The following is a 17,976-nucleotide window of genomic DNA, read 5'->3' as shown; positions in this document are numbered from 1 at the left end:
GAAAGCGGCCACCTCGGGCACGCTCGTCGCCATGTTCGATGCGCAAGGCGCGCGCGCAGCTTCTTGCCGGGCGTACGTGCGCGCATGCGCGTCGCGCCTTTCGAGTGCCGGACCAGTATGGCGGCGGGCAACGGCGGGTGCCCTCGAAATCGGCGAAGAACCGGCTTGACCAGCGGCATTGCCAGGCTTTGCCCAGGCGTTGCGCTCGGCCCACACTTCCACACACGTTCGCACACTTCCACCCGAGTCTACACACGTTCACGCCACACGTCTCGACGGGGTTCTTTACACGTTTAGAACAGGGGCGCACACTTCGAAACGATCGCGCCGCGACTTGCGCACACTTGTAAGTTCCACACTAATCTGCCTACTTGCGAACACGCGGCCACGAAAAGGCATTGCACTCTTGGATTTGCCGAAAAGAAAGGATTTTTCTCATATCTAAAGTCCCATGGAAAACGAAATTGCGTTGCTTCTTGTCACGTGGTATATTTAAGGTGAAGTGAAACCCCCTTCAAATCAGTCGATTCGAATACAACACTTTTTTTTAAAGGATATTAGACCAAACTATCCGAAACTTTGACCCATCACTCCCGATCATCTAAGAATTGTCCTGACATATTAAAAATTTGGATTTTTGGAAAAAATGTTTGAACCGAGCCCAGACCAGAACCAAAATGGCGTCGAGCTCTCATATTTCGATTAGTGTACAATTATCGAAGGCTCTGATATGAGAAACGAAAGGGTCAGGACAATTTTACGACAATTTAGAACACTCTGGTAATCGATAAACTCGCATTTGAACGGGATAAAGGCAAAAAAAGTGTTGTATGCGTTTCTATGCTAAAACGATGGGAATATGAGGTCTCGGAGTGAATATTTAATTGACCTGGAAATCACAGATGGCGCAGGGGGTCCCTCTGCAGTCAATTAGGGCCCCAGAAAGCATGAATCCAGGGGATTTCTAGAGTTTTACTTCGATTTCTTGATATTTATTATACGAAAACGACAGGTGGAGTATGCCATTTGGTACAATATCCAATTTAATTCGACACAGCTGTCAATATAAAAACGAACGTCGGCAACGTAGGCATTTAGAAAAATCTTCTTTATCGACGTCGATCAAGTTCCTCGAGGTGTATCACTTTACCTTAAGGGGATGTGAATGTGACATCCGAGGGGTTAATCGTTCATGAAACTTGTTCTCCAAACTTGGCGTACCGAATCGTTTCAAACTGTAGAACGTGAATGTTAAGGTTATAAGGAAGGTCTTGACACCAATGAAATTTCATTTTTTCCTCAAAAATCTTGAAAATATCTATAAACAAATGTTGGGGAAATTGAAATCTCATGGGTGTCAGGACCTTTCTTATATATGTTCCTTCATATTCACGTTGTAAAGTTTGAAACGATTCGATACACCCAGTTCGGAGAAAAGTTTCATAAACGAGATCTCTTTGATGCCATTTTCACATCACCTTAAGGTTCTTCACGCGATTGTTCGAAAAGTTGTAATTTCCGCACTAATCTGTCTGCTTGCAAACGTGCAATCGCAATAAGTCGCCGCGAAAAGGCACTGGACTCTTGGATTTGCCGAAAAGAAACGATTTTTCTAATATCTAAATCAAAATGGCGTTGGTAACTGTCACGTGGTATATTCAGACACCTTTGCGGGATTTCTCGAAAAGTTGAAGATCCGCAACAATTTGTTTGCTTGCAAACATACAATCGCAATAAGTCGCCGCAAACAGGCACCGCACTCTAGATTTTGCCGAAAAGAAACGATTTTTCTAATATCTAAAACTGCATTAAAATCAAAATGGCGTTGGTAACTGTCACGTGGTATATTCAGACACCTTTGCGGGATTTCTCGAAAAGTTGAAGATCCGCAACAATTTGTTTGCTTGCAAACATGTAATCGCAATAAGTCACCGCAAAAAGACACCGCACCCTAGATTTTGCCGAAAAAAACGATTTTTTAAATAACTAAAGCCGCGTAAAGAAAAACCAAGATGGCGCTAGCTTTTGTTCCGTGGTACCCTCAAGTATCTTCAGACGACTGCTTCTGTATTTCTAAAAATTACATTTCTACGCAATCATTACTTCCTTCACTAAAATCTTCCGGTTGTAACAAATAGGGTTAAATTAGTTGTTATCAAAATATTAATTTTTTCCTTCCAGCAGAGATTTTTAACCGGCTTTGCGAGTCATAGATTTCCGTGCATCGCGGGGATCAATGACGCGACGGTCTGCGGGTCAAATCATGACAACGTCGATGAGTCACGCTCGAACTTCCTGATTCATCTTGGCCGGATCTCACCTGTCTCCTTTTTCTTTCCTGAATGGACTTTCGTGAGCGATAAACTCTCTCGAGTAACACGAGAATAAATAACGGATCTCCCAGCCGACACGCATGCCGTGACGTTCCGCGCCGTAGAGAACGAGAGGAAATCGTGCTCTGAACTTATTTCCCTTTATGTTGCGGTCAATCCGCTTCCCTGTTAAATAAACCGCAGTCACGAATAAATCGACCCAACGGTTTTTCCTTTTGCTCGCTCTGAGTGAAAAGCGGTCATGCACGGAGTACTTGCAAAAGCGCGTTTCGTTATATTTTTGTAAAGAAAATAAGTCGACCAGGATATAACGGTGAAATTGTCATTCGTCGATCCGCGGATTTAAAAAAGTTTTGTAAATCAATAAGTGTTAAAGAAAGTGAAGACCAGAGGCGTCTCGGTAGAAGAATTTAGTAAAGAAACATTTATTTACATTCACGCGTCGACTTTCGCGACAAAATATTATTACTTCAAAACGATGGGTGATGTAGAAGTATACTAAACTGAGCTTGCTATAAAATATGCACTGTAAATATTAAAAAAGTTAGGGTGCATCATTTTCGACGGGGATTTTGAGGTTTGAACCCCTAAAAGTATACTGTCAACATGGGAGCACGTACACTGCGGTATGTCGGGTTGCATCTCTTCAGGCGCCCCTTAATAAAGCCGATTTACCGCATTAATAATCATGAATAATAATGAATTATGTCGCTAAAGTGCATTTACCAATACTAACGAAATTAGATTGCAAAAAATACATTTCAAAGCGCAGACTGCATAAATAATGAACCTATAAAAGGAGTTGTAAAGATTACCTATTTTAAAAATGGTATTGAAAATCGGTAGCCATTAAAATACATCATATAGTTTATTTTATTAACAATAAATGTTCACGATCCATCCTCCGAATTTGGGAAGTAAGCATCGAGACATAAATTCTCCTTTATGTCCTCCTAACTCGTTTTGCGGTTTATCGGTCCGAGTGATTTATTCGTTGAGATGTAATGAAACGAATTGTCCCAGTTATCGGGCGAATCGAGGGAAGCTTGAGAAAATTTAAAGGCATGTTCGTTTCGAACGGCAAAGACCGATGCGCCTCGGGTTACACAATTTTGAAGGCATCCATTGTTCGTGGGCAGCGCATTTCTCGAGGTAGAAGCAGAGGCGAATCGTCCTTGAAGGCGAAGAAACGGACTCGACGGACCACGTCCATGGTCCACCCACTCGTCAAGGAGGAGCCCATCTGTCTCTTAGTGCACTCAACCATTTATCACGTCCCTTATCCCTGGTGTCTTTAACTGGAAACTGCTCGGCACAAAACGAAGGAAAACCGCGAAACCTCCTCGCAAAGTATCCCCTTAAGTACCGTCTCTCCTTGAGGCGATGCAAACCAGAACTCTCTCCTCTTACTCTGAAAAATGTACCGCCACCTGAAATCGTATAATACTGTGTACACTCAATGCTTAATTCGAAGAGGGATAAATAAGTTTAAGTTAATTAATTTTTAACGGAGTAAAACGTGATGACAGGTGAACTTAAATAATGATAGAAATAGTTTCCTTATTTTCTAATGCATTGCTTTATTAAGGTGATATAAAAGGGGCATCAAAGAGGTCTCGTTTATGAAACTTTCCTTTAAACTGGGTGTACCGAATCGTTTCAAACTTTACAATGTGAACATGATGGCTACAAGGAAGGTCCTGACAACCATGAAATTTTTCTTCTTAATTATTTATGAAAAATGAAATTTCAAGGGTGTCAAGAGCGTTCTTAGAGTCGCCACATTCACGTTGAAAATTTTGAAACGATTCGATACGCCCAGTTTGGAGAAAAGTTTCACAAACGTTTCTTCAGATGCCACTTTCATATCGCTCTAAGGAAATCTTACGTAAATGTGAAGGAGTTAACAGAGAATTTTCCTTGAAGCGATGCAATCCAAAACTCCCTCCTCATATTCCGAAAAATCGACTACTTCCTCGAATTCTATAATATATTTACGTTCCATAATAATTTCAAAATGAAGGAAATAATTTATCTTAATTAATTTTGCAAACAGTAATGTGTGAAGATATTCAAAGATACACAAATATTAATTACGATACAAATAGTTCCCTTATTTTTTAACATATTACTATTGTCAAGTCCTTTGGGGAATGTTACAAGAATCTGTAGATAATTTTCTAAACGTTTTAGAATGTTACGTTTAAAAGAGCGAAGTTCTTAAATATCTTGGGAACTATTTATCTTTTGAAATTCAGTCCTAAGGATTTTTGATTCGTCTTTTGATAAAGAATATATGGCGATGAAAGGCTTGTCGGATTTGAACTGCATCGGGGTTTTTGGACTGAGAATAATGACGGTATCAGCTGTTACCGGGACTGTCACTCGGGTACACGCAATGCGACAGCATTGTGCAATGAAACGTTTCCTGAGAGCCGTTAATCGGACATGCCAATTACGTTAGCTCTCTTTACCACCTCATTGCTTTTCTTCTTTCAGCTCGATTAGATTCGCCTTACACGACACCAGAGTAATGGTGTTGGGAAAATGGACCATGGACCGGAAGTAGTGACTCAGAAGACATAAAGTGATTTCAGGTGGGACATTACTCCCGTGTCTGGTCCCTCAAGTTTGTACTTCCATTTCGTAACACGTTACATGTTCAGGAATGTTAATTCCTTGCTTACCTGAATTTCGTAAAAATTGTGGAATTCAATAATACATATATACACACGATTTTTAGAAAAATATAACGTGGGTAGAAAAATGAAATATGGTCTTTAATGTGAATCTTCTTATGATAGTACGTGTAAGTTCGCATGTGTGAAATTGGTCCGATTCGCAAGTGAAATATTCTTTTTTACAGTTAATTGCTGTCTACGTTCCTCTTTCCCATGTGTTTCATTATTGATATAATTTGCATAAATTTTATTTTCACAGTTCGTCAGTATTTATATTTATTTATTGTGCAGGATCGAGATAATTTTCGTAAATATCAATGTCAGTGCATTATTCATTTAGTTAATTATTTCCATTTAGAATGATAAAAAATGATGAATAAAGTGAAAAATAAATATGATTATGCCCAACCAACCACTGCCGAACGTGAATAAATAATTAACCCTTTGATTAAGCCCTTTTGACGTATGGGCGAAATTTGTAAACGAGTACATGCGATAGTAGACCAAATGTTAAACGTACATATACGTCTTTCGCAATCAAAGAATTAGTAATATCTAATAATTCTCCTTAACTCAGAAGTTTTACTTCCAACGCACATGGCGACCACGCACCGATTTTTTAATCTTCTCTAAAATCGAAGAATGTATAATTTGGACATAAACCTGAAATTAAGGAATCTTGCTTAAGGGGATGTGGAAGTGGCATCTAAAGAGTTAATCGCCCATGAAACTTTTCTCTGAATAAGTGTACCGAATCGATTCAAACCTTACAATGTGAATATGGAGGCTATAAGGAAAGGTCCTGGCACTCGTGAAATTTAATTTTCTGTAAGAAATTTAAAAAATACCTATTAACAAATTATTCACAAAATTGAAATTTCATGATTTTTGGGACCTTTCTTATGCCTTGTATATTAATATTGTAAAGTTTGAATCGATTCGGTAGACCCAGTTGGAGAAAAGTTTCATTTCTGTGACGCCACTTTCGCATCACCTTAATGCGTAAATTGCAGGAATTTCTTAATAACATAGCACAGATACGAGGCCCGAATTGCGAAGGATTTATATTAGCCTCTTCGAAGTCACGGGAGTTCCTGGCAAACGAAACGTGGAAGAGAAATCAATGATTTTTATGTAATGGATATTACATAAGAAGGCTGCCTTTTTTCCTAGAAGGAAAAGGTAAAATTCATTTGCTCCACTTAACAACCGCTTGTCTTGTCCACGATCGCCGGAAGTAGTGACACAGAAAACACTAAAATGGTCTTCGATTGCTTATCGGACCTGCGAGTCCTTCGTGTTTCAAGCAGCGACTCTGATTTATGCCCGCGTTCCATTAGTTGATTTGCTGCGTATCATTGCAGTGTCCAGGATTTTTATTTGTCAGCCATAAGCGATGCACATTGCGTAAGAATTCCCGACGTGGGTACGCATGTAACCTGAATAAGTTGAATATTACGCACGCGAGCTGAAAAACAAGGAATCTTGCCTGTTCCTGGACTGATCGATCACACGGAAATGCGATTTATTTAATTCGGCTCACTTCTCCCATTTCGTCACATCGATTTTTCAATTATCGATTGCACCACGCGAGGTGGGAACGCAAGAATCATTGTAATGACGAATAACTGCGTCGCGCAAAATTGAGGAAGGTTAATAGCATCGATTCTCGACGTTTAACAATAAATTGGCCAATATAGATTACGCGTTCACAGGAAGCGATTTATGTGATTAATTTTTTTTTCCTTTTTTTTATCTATGAAGCCTGATTTTGTAACTCGCTTTATCATCGGGTTTGGTATTCATTGTTGGGGTTCGGAGAGAACATCTCGAGTCGATGCGCCGTTTACATCGCAACAGATGTAATCTGAATGTTAAAGAGGGGAGTAACCAGAGAATGGGGACTGGAAGACAAACGTCCTTCTTATACAGACAATGAATTCATTAGCAGCGACATTATGCGACTTCCGCACCGACATGGTGTCTCAATTATGTCCACAGCCTTACAAACTATGGGACGCGCGATCTGAATTCAAAAGGCTGATTATCGAGGGACTTTGTCTGATCTAAATATTGGAAAATATTTTAAAATGACCTTATACCAACTAGATCTCATAAAAGATATTTATATATTTTTCTACCAAGGTAGCCACATAACCTCGTGCAAGGAATTAATTTAAACGCTTAGGAAGACATTTATGTACTTAGAAATAGGACAATTTACAAAATGTATCTCTCATTCGCATACGATTTAGAATATCTCCTCCTTTTCATATAGATTTTTATCATAATTTCATATCAATTTTATCCCAAGTTTATGTAAATATTTCCGTGTTCTACGTGAGCTTAATAAACGTCTACGAAAATATTAATGTTCTTACAAATTAGACTATTTACAAATTCACGATTTAGAATATCTACTCGTTTCCATATAGACGTGAATGAAAAATTATGAAGAGGACGTAAAGTCATCTCGCATAATTTCTGTAAATCTGCCCTTTTATCATAATTTGATTATAATTTTATTCTATGTTGGTGTAAATATTTTCAAGTTCTAAAAGAACAAATCAGATTATTTACAAATTCACGATTTAGAATGTCTACTCGTTTCCATATAGATGTGAATGAAAAATTGTAAAGGGAACGTAAAGTCATCTCGCATAATTTCTGTAAATCTGCCCTTTTATCATAATTTGATTTTAATTTTATTCTTTGTTTATGTAAATATTTCCGAGTTCTTTTAGAACTTATTAGACTATTTACAAATTCACGATTTAGAATATCTACTTGTTTCAATATAGATGTGAATGAAAAATTGTAAACGGAGACGTAAATCTCGCATAATTTCTGTAAATCTGTCCTTTTATCATAATTTGATTATAATTTTATTCTATGTTTATGTAAATATTTCCGAGTTCTTTTAGAACTAATTAGGCTATTTACTAATTCACGATTTAGAATGTCTACTCGTTTCCATATAGACGTGAATGAAAAATTGTAAAGGGGATGTAAAGTCATCTCGCATAATTTCTGTAAATCTGCCCTTTTATCATAATTTGATTTTAATTTTATTCTTTGTTTATGTAAATATTTCCGAGGTCTTTTAGAGCTTATTAGACTATTTACAAATTCACGATTTAGAATATCTACTCGTTTCCATATAGACGTGAATGAAAAATTGTAAAGGGGACGTAAAGTCATCTCGCATAATTTCTGTAAATCTGCCCTTTTATCATAATTTGATTTTAATTTAATTCTATGTTTATGCAAATATTTCCGAGTTCTACGTGGGTACAATTCTCATCGATCCTTTGTATTGCAGGGTGAATGCCGGCTCGCGTTCAGGGATTTTGTCATATCTCGTTGACTGCCTACTCTTAACTCTCCTAGATCTGGTGGAGATGGAAGTGGTATTGTCGGCAAGCAGGATCGGAGACAATGACGGATCTCCGTTTCAGAACGAAGACGTGCGGGAGTGGTCTCACGTCGATCGTCTCACCGGAATGTTGGAACGAGCAAGGATCGAAACTGGTCGATGGCAAGCCAGGACCAATCAATCTGCTCATTCCTATGGCAAGGTAAATCCGTCACATTTTTTAATTCATTTTACGCTCTATAATTACCAGCACGACTTTAGTTAATGATACCCTGCTCGGGAAAAAACTGCAACGCCTAAAAGTGAAGGTTGTGCTCATCCGATGATCATCTACATCGATTAGCATAATCAAAGGAAATTATGGCCACGTCTCGGTAATTAGGAACATTTTTTAAACGAAACTAGAATCATTATCTCTTAACATTAGCATAAACAATGTACGATACTCTCTGATTTGCATGATTTTTCTTTTTAAATATTCCGCGATTTTTTGGTGAGCGGTCTAGTACATGGGACTTAATGATAATTACTGGTATATGCAGGACCGCCAAGATCCAGCAATTAGTCATGTTAAGAAGGAGAATATAGATACGTAATCGTGTTTGCATTATGTTTATGAGTAATGAAAAGTAATTGTTAGACTTGTATATTATTTCTCTTTGTAGGGGAATTTAAGAAGATATACGTATAGTGGATTTTCAATGGAAATACATTTTCGTTAGATAAATATTGAAGCAAGCTGTGCTAATATTGTCAGTTGTGAAGTACACTGTACACTGAACCACGTTGCGTGTTGATGCGTCTTCCAAGAGTCGGTCAAGATCAACTTCTGCGCCACGCAATGTGCTAATATTTGAAGGATGTGATGTGGTTCGATAAAAATTTCTTGAAAATTTATTGGAAATCGTTTATTAATTGATTGCCCTAGTACTTGTGTTTTAACGTGATAAGGTGACGCAAAATCGGACAGGAATTAACTAAAATTTTCTCGTCCTCGCGGCAAGGTGGAACTATCGCTCATGGACGAAGCTATCGCTCCCGATAACGATCCGTTTAAAGTAAATCGATGTCCTACCCTGTAACGTCGTCCAATTAAAGTAATTTTACTAAATCGGATAATTTAGTAATCAAGTCCACAATCTTTCTTCCGGAATCTCGCTTGCTTTAATGGCTGGAGGAATTAGTTGACACAGTTCTCGCAATACTAATTTGCACACTTTTACGAATAAGATTTCTAAATTATGGATTTCTCCCAATTTCTTTTTCCTGCAATTCCTGTTTCAATGTTTGTCTATGCGTGGATGATTGAATCGGGGGTAAGTTGGGTATTTCATTTCACTCGTACATTATTTATTATTTATTTCAGGTGATCGACTCGCGGGAACGCAATTCAGCAGATGGAAGTGTTGTGCAGAAAGCTCGCCGACAAGTGGAGGTTTTCCAAAGCCAAGGAGTTGGTGGCAGATCGTTCCAAATAGTGAGAGCTTCGCAATGGTCTTCCTCAAGAGTGACAGACTCCACTGGTCCACTTTCTGTGCCTCCGGTAAGCTCAATTGCGCAAACTTCAAGTGTTTGTCTTCTTTACTTATTAAGGTGAAGTGAAACACGTCGAGGAACTTGATCGACGTCGATAAAGAGATTTTTCTAAATGCCTACATTGCCGACGTTCGTTTTTATATTGACAGCTGTGTCGAATTATATCGGGTATTGTGCCAAATGGCATACGCCACCTGTCGTTTTCGTACAATAATTATAAAGAAATGGAAGTGAAACTTCAGAAATCCTCTGGAATCAGGCTTTCTGGGGCCTTAATTGACTGCAGAGGGACCCTCTGCGCCATCTGTGATTTCCAGGTCAATTAAATTTTCACTCCGAGACCTCGTATTCACATCGTTTTAGCATAGAAGCGCATACAACACTTTTTTGGCCTTTATCCCGATCAAATGCGTGTTTATCGATTACCAGAGTGTTATAAGATGTCGTAAAATTGTCCTGACCCTTTAGTTTCTCATATCAGAGCCTTCGATAATTGTATATTAATCGAAATATGAGAGTTCGACGCCATTTTGGTTCTAGTCTGAACTGAGTTAAAAAATTTTTTTCTTTAATCCAAATTTTGAATGTGTCAGGACAATTCTCAGACGATCAGGAGTGATGTGTCAAAGTTTCGGACAGTTTGGTCTAATACCCTTAAAAAAAAGTGTTGTATTTGAATCGACTGATTTGAAGACGGTTTCACTTCACCTTAACTATAACAAGTTGTACGATATATTTCAGGACCTCGTGTATCCAGAACGCGAGAAAAGGTTCAGGATGCATAATATGCATGTCTATAATTTTAATATCCATTATTTATGAATTATTTTTATTTACAGGGGGAGGTTCACCAGAAGACAGACTTTAGCGAGAGCCCGAACGGAAAGTCGGATTTATGGAGGCTAAATGGGGACGATTCAAACCTCAGCAAACTATCCCAAGTATCTTGGCTGTGTCGAAGGCTTCATAACGATACAGTGAAAGATCGAGCTTCCTCTGTTACAAGACAGAACCCTTCCCCATCGTCTATCAGACGATCGAAGAAGTTCGACACGAAGGAATTGAGAAGGTCTCCGAATTTACTGTCACATAAAAAGAGCACATCAAACGAGGATGTTACCAATGTACCCGAGATTACCAACTCGGAACCCTTATCGAGCTTTACTCGAGGCTGCCAGTCACGAAGATCTCTGCAAGTCCAAAATTCACTTTCAACCTCACCCCCAAAACCGACAGACCAAACGAGCAGAAGGCAAAATTCTCTAGAAGACATCAGAAGGACCGAATCGAGTAAAACCACTCAAAACTCTACAAGCTCCACTCGAGAAATTTATTCGAAAGTGGAGCAGGGTAGAAAACAGAGTCTCGCTCGGTCGGAAGTTCGAGATAGCTTTCGAGAATCTAATGAAGGGTTGAAAAAAAATCCGAGCAAACTGAAGTCCTACGTTCTTGGTATGGAGAATCAGAGTAGCCTGAGTGGGAATTACTCTTCACCTTCCAGCAATTCTGGAAGACTTCCAGTCCTGACGTTCAGAGGCCCGTCGGAGTGCAGGGATCACGAGATGAAAAAGGACGAATACGACTATCCGAAATCGATTTCGGTGGCGACGACTCTGCCCAAGACGATTCAGTTGGTGCCCACCAGCAAAGCGAACACCACGGTGGTTCATCTGACCCATGATACATCCGTCCACGCAGAAATCCCCTGTCTAAGGCAAAATTCGATCCCCTTACAATCGACCATAAAAATGATACCATACAATCCCCCAGACTCGACTGACTTCTCTAAAAATGTACCCAGGTCGGAAAACCCTGTCGAGAAAAATCTCTCCCCTGACAGAGGCTCCTCCACCACGGAAACCTCCACGGCATTCCCAGGAAAACCTGCCAAGAAGGTCGGATTTTGCAAAACCGAGGTCCACTTCGCCGCCGATTCGGGGAAGGTCAACATTGTTGAGACCGATGGCAAGCCACCACCCTCTAACAGATTTCGAAGAAAACGGAGGAATACTCTGGTTAATGGGAATGTTAACGGGAATGTTAACAAGAATCTACCTTTGATTCACTTTGGAGATACGTCGTATGAGAAGTACATTTTTGGAGGGACTGGAAATCCCCAGGGGGAAAAAGTACCCCTAGAAGAAGCAGGGCTTGGAGCTCGAAATTTGGACCGGGAAGTCCGGAAAAAAATTGACGATGGGGTCGGACGGGGGGTCAATTTGAAGTCTATCCTGGAACCAGGATTTAAGGACGACAAAAATTTCGAATACGGGTCCTTGAAGAGTTGCTTCACCGGGGATGAGAAAACGGTGGTGCAGAAACATCGGGGACACACGACTACTGTAAACCTCGGTGCTAGTGTTCTCCCGAGACTGGAAGAAGGTAAACTTCATAAGTAGACGTCGCATTTTAATTAATTTCACACATTAAATAACATTTAAACATCGAACATGATTTGTTTATTAGAGTGATTAAGATTTATCGGACGCTACGCAGCATGCAATGAATCGTGGCTTGGCGCCTCCAAGAGTAACAGATTGGCAAGATGGAGGCGAAATTGATGCCTTAACAGAAGAGACTTTTTTTCATTTATCTTGCTCGTTGCTAACTCGCGTTTTGCGCAATTGTCTAAACTCTCGGCATTAATCCGAGTTTGTACGTATTGACTGTTGGCTCGAACCTTTATAATAAGATCTCGATAGATTTCTTGTCCCGCTCTGTAAAGGTGGAAGGAACTGAAATTTAGAGATTTTAAGTAACGTTCTTTCTTATTTTTTAATACGAGAACCTTATGAGTTTCGTACTGTTCAGGATTAGAAGTAAATTAGTTCACCTTTGTGGATTGGGACTCGCAATAACGAAACGCGTAACAAAGCTTTAGTACTAAGAGTTATCAGCACGTTGAACTCTTACAGGTTTCATTTAATTTCTTATTGTCCAGTATACCGGGTATCCAGGTATTGCCGCCTCCTTTTGAAAACAATTTACATTTGATAATTTAATGTTTTGGAACAGATGTAATCACTTTTTTATAAATAGTTGTTTTGTATACTTCTACGAGGCGGAAATTCTCTGGCACCCTATATAACTCAATATATCTTACAATTAGAATAATCGTAGTTTAACGCTCTAAATTGTCATTAATAGTAAATTATTAATGCCAGTACTTAATAACTTTGCTAGAGCTCAATTCATTTTGCAAAGACGAATGAATCGCTTCTTTCTAAATATTTATCCGGCATGGAGGTGAACAATTCTCGACAGAGAATCTCAAGCTCGTTATATTTCTTAAAAAAGTAACAGCCCGTAAAAATTTTAAATCCTTCATTAAATAACAGTAAACTTTAGATTTTCGTAAAAGCTTTAATATATTCCGCATTTCTATCTATTGTGCGAAACTTAAATCTGGCTTCAAAAGAGGACCATTCCTTTACTCTCAAGTTATAATCTATTAAATTTCCCCTAATTGCGTAGACTTACAGCAGATTCCGTAATTTAGTAGGCTTAAACCAAGCTGCAGTTTTGGAATATAAATCCCGTCTTTGAATGTCAAGTCTACGGAAAAAAAAAACAAAACAAAAAATGCAGATACGCGGAAAACTCTTTTGGTAGCCATTTCCAGAATGCATAGAAAATAATTATACTTTAATAATTAATTTAAGGATTGGATTAAAATGCAAAAGATGATTTATCATAAAAGATGGTAACTTAAATGATAAAAATTTAACTTGAAATTCTCTGAACCCGTAAATTCTTTATTCACATTATAGTATATTAAAGTTGCAATTTACGATTCCAGAATTCGTAAAGAAAATCATTGCGCCAGCTGGCATTTTTTTCTTTCTCGAGCTTAATGTGCATTAATGTGGAACGATCGCTACCAAAAGATTTTCTCCGATGCAAATCAGAATCCCTGACATTTCCAGGCAGGTACAATCACCTAAGAACCAGAATCCAACTGCATTTCGACATTCGACAAAACCACTCGCACCCCATTTCGGACCCCAATAGGATCCTCCTAAGCGATCTGAATACCCTAAACGACCTGGAGAACTGCTCGAGGAAGATCACCTCCACAGTTTCAAGAATCTCCAGGTCGCTGACCAATTCCGACCAGCTGGCATTAAAATCAACACAGCTGATCATGAATGTAAGACGTGAAAACGAGTCGAGCTCCGACGTCGACTGGAACGGCAGTCAATCTTCATTAGACACGAGCGAGGACCCATTGCTCCTGAAGGAATTATTTCCGGGCCTCCGAAGCACCAGAAGAAGGGTCTTCAGAAATGGTACCAGTTTGGATGTCGCCAACAAAGCTTTTTCGGAAAGATTGCCAACTGGGGGTGACAACTCTTCTGGACCAGCCTCGCTACCACCGGGAAACCAGGAGGACGAAGAACGCTCTAAAAAAATGTCAAAACCTCGTTATTTGCCCCTGGAAGGAAGTAAATGGAAAAACCCCGGTTACGTACCATCCTCCGGGTCCATGTCTCTTCCCTTCGAGAATCCAAGATGCAGAGATGCGGTAGAAAATAATCCCTCCCTCGAGTATTCTCTATTGAGAAGGTCAGGATATGCAGGACTCGTTGAAGAGGTGGAAAAGGGAATCGGGGATTTGGAAAGGTCCAGGGATGTTGAAATTCAAGAGGTCGACGCGGATGTCCGGGAGTTCTCCTTGCATGCCGGAAGGATCCCCGAGGGAACGAAAAGGAGCGGGAATAAAGGATCTCGAAATGCTGGAGAGCGGAACTTCCTTCCGTTACCTTTGATACCCTCGAAAGACTCTAGTGAAAGCTTTATTGTTAAGAAGAAGGATAACGGTACTCTAATAGGTAGTGAAATTATTTAACCTTAAGACAAAAGGCTTCCCGCAATGCGACACTTTCTCGGCTGATTTGTTTAGGATACTTTTGTCAGATTCGAGGACGCTTTATCTTTGTCCTGTCTTGTTTTAAAGGTTCGGGTCCGCCTCGCGTCTACGAAGATAAAAATTTGTTCTTCCTCAAAATTTTATATTGTTAGGATGGTCGTGAGTCTAGGTTGAGCTTCCCCAGCGACGACTCGAAATTTGTCCAAGACTCGGAGAAATTCCACTTTGCGCCATGCCCTCGAAAAAATCTCCACTCAAAACTGTAACATTAATTTCAGCTTCGAAATCGTATTCGGAATCAGATACGCATCGATCGCCCCTTTTCTATCAGCTCTCAAAAGACGCTATTATTCATTTTTCCTCTCTCTTTCTCTCTCTCTTTTTCTTATATCATTAACATTTTCCGACACATCGCCGCTTATTCAGCTGTTTGACCGAGGAGTTATTCACTCAGGAAATTATGAACTTTAATGCTCGAATTCACGTGGAAATCACTGGGAATCGTAAGCAGAACTCATTAGAAATCGTTTACAATCACCGGTACATTGTCAGAATTTTAAAGCCGAGAGTCACATGTTACCGAATCACATTCTTGTTTATCATATACTTTCATTGCGCCAAACACGAGTCCATAAGTTCTCTTAATTGAGAAATAAATATTTCTCAAAGGGAAGTACGTTTTTTTTTTTGGTATTAAATATTTGATGCCGTCCATGCATGCTTTTTAACGCACTTCGCGTGAAACTCTACCGAGTTTCCTGATAAGGTGAAAAGCAATCGGTTCTCGAAGAAGAAAATCTTTTTCACCGATTTCCGAGTGAATGGCCCCTCGCGTTTTCTCGTGGCAAATTATTTAAAGAGAAATTAATTTCCAGAAGAGACGAATTCGAAAGCAGAGAAGGTTCCCGAGAGAATCCAGTCGCCGGATCTTCCTCGGAAACTTAGGCCAGGATCAGGAACGGTCCTCGAGGACATCCTTGACCCCCGGGAAGAGAGCAAGGTGATCACCTCGGACACGGAGAACAACCAAGTGCTGGTAAAAATGGTGACCATCCATAAACCGGTGATAGCCAGGGTGGAGAACGACCACTCGCCGAAGATGGAAAAGAGGACGAGCGAGTCGCTTTCCTCGAATTTCGCGAAAAGAGAAGGAAGATCCAGGTCTGGATCCCGGTCCAGGTCGAGGTCGTCCTCGTGCTCGAAGGATCGAAGCGGGGCCTTGCCCGCAGGTGCTGAGGATCCTTATCACGAAACCAAAGAACCCTGTGATAAAGGCGGGTCTATGGGTCGACAAGGTGAAACCGGAAGGAACGAAGAGGAGCCCTTGTACGCGAATATTTTCGAAATGTCGGGAAGAGCGACGCCGATTTACGAGAATTGTCAGATTCCCGGCAACGACACCGAGGTGGAGGAAAAGCCGACGTCGAGAAATCTCGTCGAGGTCTCCCTGGAGACCCTGAAGAGGGACACCGAGGAGGCCTTGGAGGCCATCAGCGACCTCTCCGAGGCCTCCAGTTCCGGCTCTAAGAGTCGAAAAAATTCGGAGAAGCCCAAAATCGGCAGGAAAAAGCTCGATGTAATCAGCGAAACCAACACCCAGGCCCTGAGAAACGAGGAGAAAAATTCTAAGCCGAAAGTCAAGGTGGTTAAGGCCAGGAGTAAAAACCTAGGAACGGTTTCGAGCACCTCGAGCGTCGAAAGCTTGAGCAGGGCTCAAGAGCAGAAAACTCATGCCAGGATTAGTCGAAATCCCGACTCGAAGACCTCTTCTGTTAATAGCTCGCCGAGATTTAATAGATTGGGAGAGAATTGCAATGTTTGCGGGAGTTGTAGAGTTAATGGCCGAGCCGAGCGCGGGTCGAGAGGAAGTTTGGATAAGGATCCCTCGAAGACGAGAGCCAAGATTAATGGCTCGAATCGACAGGTGTCTACGGTTAATGGAGATGGTGCGGAGAAACAGGCACCGAGTGGATCGATTAAGTAAATACGTTATTTAAGCACTCCTGCATTTGCGTACCTCTTACATATTAATTGTTTGCTAACACTTGGGAACCCAGGGAGACGTGGATATAATGGACGAGACGGTGCTTGAAATTTCCTGATTTATCGGGCAACAAAAAGTATTTTTCGATTTTTCTCCCCCATTCCAACCGAGTTCTAAACTTAATTATTTCCGTCACGTACAGGAATGTTGAATATTTATCCTTGCCTGGATTTAAATTAATGGAAAAGCTTGTAGCGTTTAAAGCTGAAATCAATGTCTCCCCTCGTATACCCTGTATTATTTATGCACATATTGAAATAAGAATTGCATATCATTATCTGACATAAGGATTTAATATGTGATTTTAACTGTTCTCATTTCAGGTCGAAGAAACCGATCGAGATCGTTTACGAGACGGCAGTGTTTAACATGAAAAACGAAAAACTGTCGAAGCCTACGAAAGCCAAGGAGTCGAAGTCACCTCGATACATTAACGATCTCATTTGCGGAAGTAGAAATAAGAGTTCGACTGATCGCAAACGTGTGAAAGGTTCGGAAATGCATGTTTATTATTATCATTTACTTTTGACGTATGCATCTTCGAGATTAAGTGACTCTTAAACGTATTTTCACAGCTGTTGCTGCGGCTCCACACGCAGGGGGAAAAGGTGCCACACAGCCTAGCAGGTAAAACAAATCACCGTACGATTAATAATTTTTCAATCCACGATGCGAAATACCAAGTCTTGAAATAAGTAATTAAAACATGAATAATTAGGTAACCCATTGTTTTTACATTCACATTATAATAAGACATTTTATAGACAACTGCACTTGGATTTTCGTATCGCTTCAACTATATCGTAGGGGGGCATCCATCGTGTGGAATGTACAGTGATTTAATTAATCAATCTTTCAGGCACTGGAAATAATCGTCAGACGACGGCGAACTTGCGATAACTCTAAGTTCCTCGACGACTTACTCGTAACACTTCCACGCTGAGCATTAAAACGAAGAACTAAAATCGTCCACTTATGCTATCTCGTATCGGGCAAAATAATAGTTCCTGTTTCGTTAACGAGTGTTACATCATTCTAAGCTCCTACTAAGCTTTATTAAAATCGCTCTAAATAAATGTTACGTTATTATTGAATGAACTCCTCCCCGGAGGCTGCTGAGAGTTGATCTCGATGTA

General features: G+C 40.1%; 1 protein-coding gene across 4 annotated transcripts in view; it reads left to right on the top strand.

Annotated features, from left to right (window-relative positions):
* LOC105695521 overlaps nt 1–17,934 on the top strand; it is a 22,786-nt gene extending 4,852 nt beyond the window's left edge. The window contains exons 1-9 of one of the 4 annotated variants that reach the window (XM_012417097.2): nt 306–346; nt 8,337–8,592; nt 9,757–9,933; nt 10,766–12,308; nt 13,853–14,758; nt 15,672–16,776; nt 17,164–17,330; nt 17,416–17,467; nt 17,700–17,934. In XM_012417097.2, coding sequence (XP_012272520.1) covers nt 8,416–8,592; nt 9,757–9,933; nt 10,766–12,308; nt 13,853–14,758; nt 15,672–16,776; nt 17,164–17,330; nt 17,416–17,467; nt 17,700–17,712 — 4,140 coding nt within the window. In that variant the 5' untranslated portion in view covers nt 306–346; nt 8,337–8,415 and the 3' untranslated portion in view covers nt 17,713–17,934. Of the gene's footprint in view, nt 1–305; nt 347–8,336; nt 8,593–9,055; nt 9,076–9,756; nt 9,934–10,765; nt 12,309–13,852; nt 14,759–15,671; nt 16,777–17,163; nt 17,331–17,415; nt 17,468–17,699 lie in introns of those variants that run through there. The other 3 variants (XM_012417098.2, XM_012417096.1, XM_012417099.1) reach the window with 3 other exon arrangements.
* The last annotated feature ends 42 nt before the right edge of the window (nt 17,935–17,976 follow it).

The sequence above is a fragment of the Orussus abietinus genome, unplaced genomic scaffold, assembly GCF_000612105.2.
Source record: "Orussus abietinus isolate OABI.00-Male unplaced genomic scaffold, Oabi_2.0 scaffold33, whole genome shotgun sequence".
NCBI lineage: Eukaryota > Metazoa > Arthropoda > Insecta > Hymenoptera > Orussidae > Orussus > Orussus abietinus.
The sequence above is the reverse complement of the archived record's forward strand: the minus strand, read 5'-3'. Positions and strand labels throughout refer to the sequence as shown.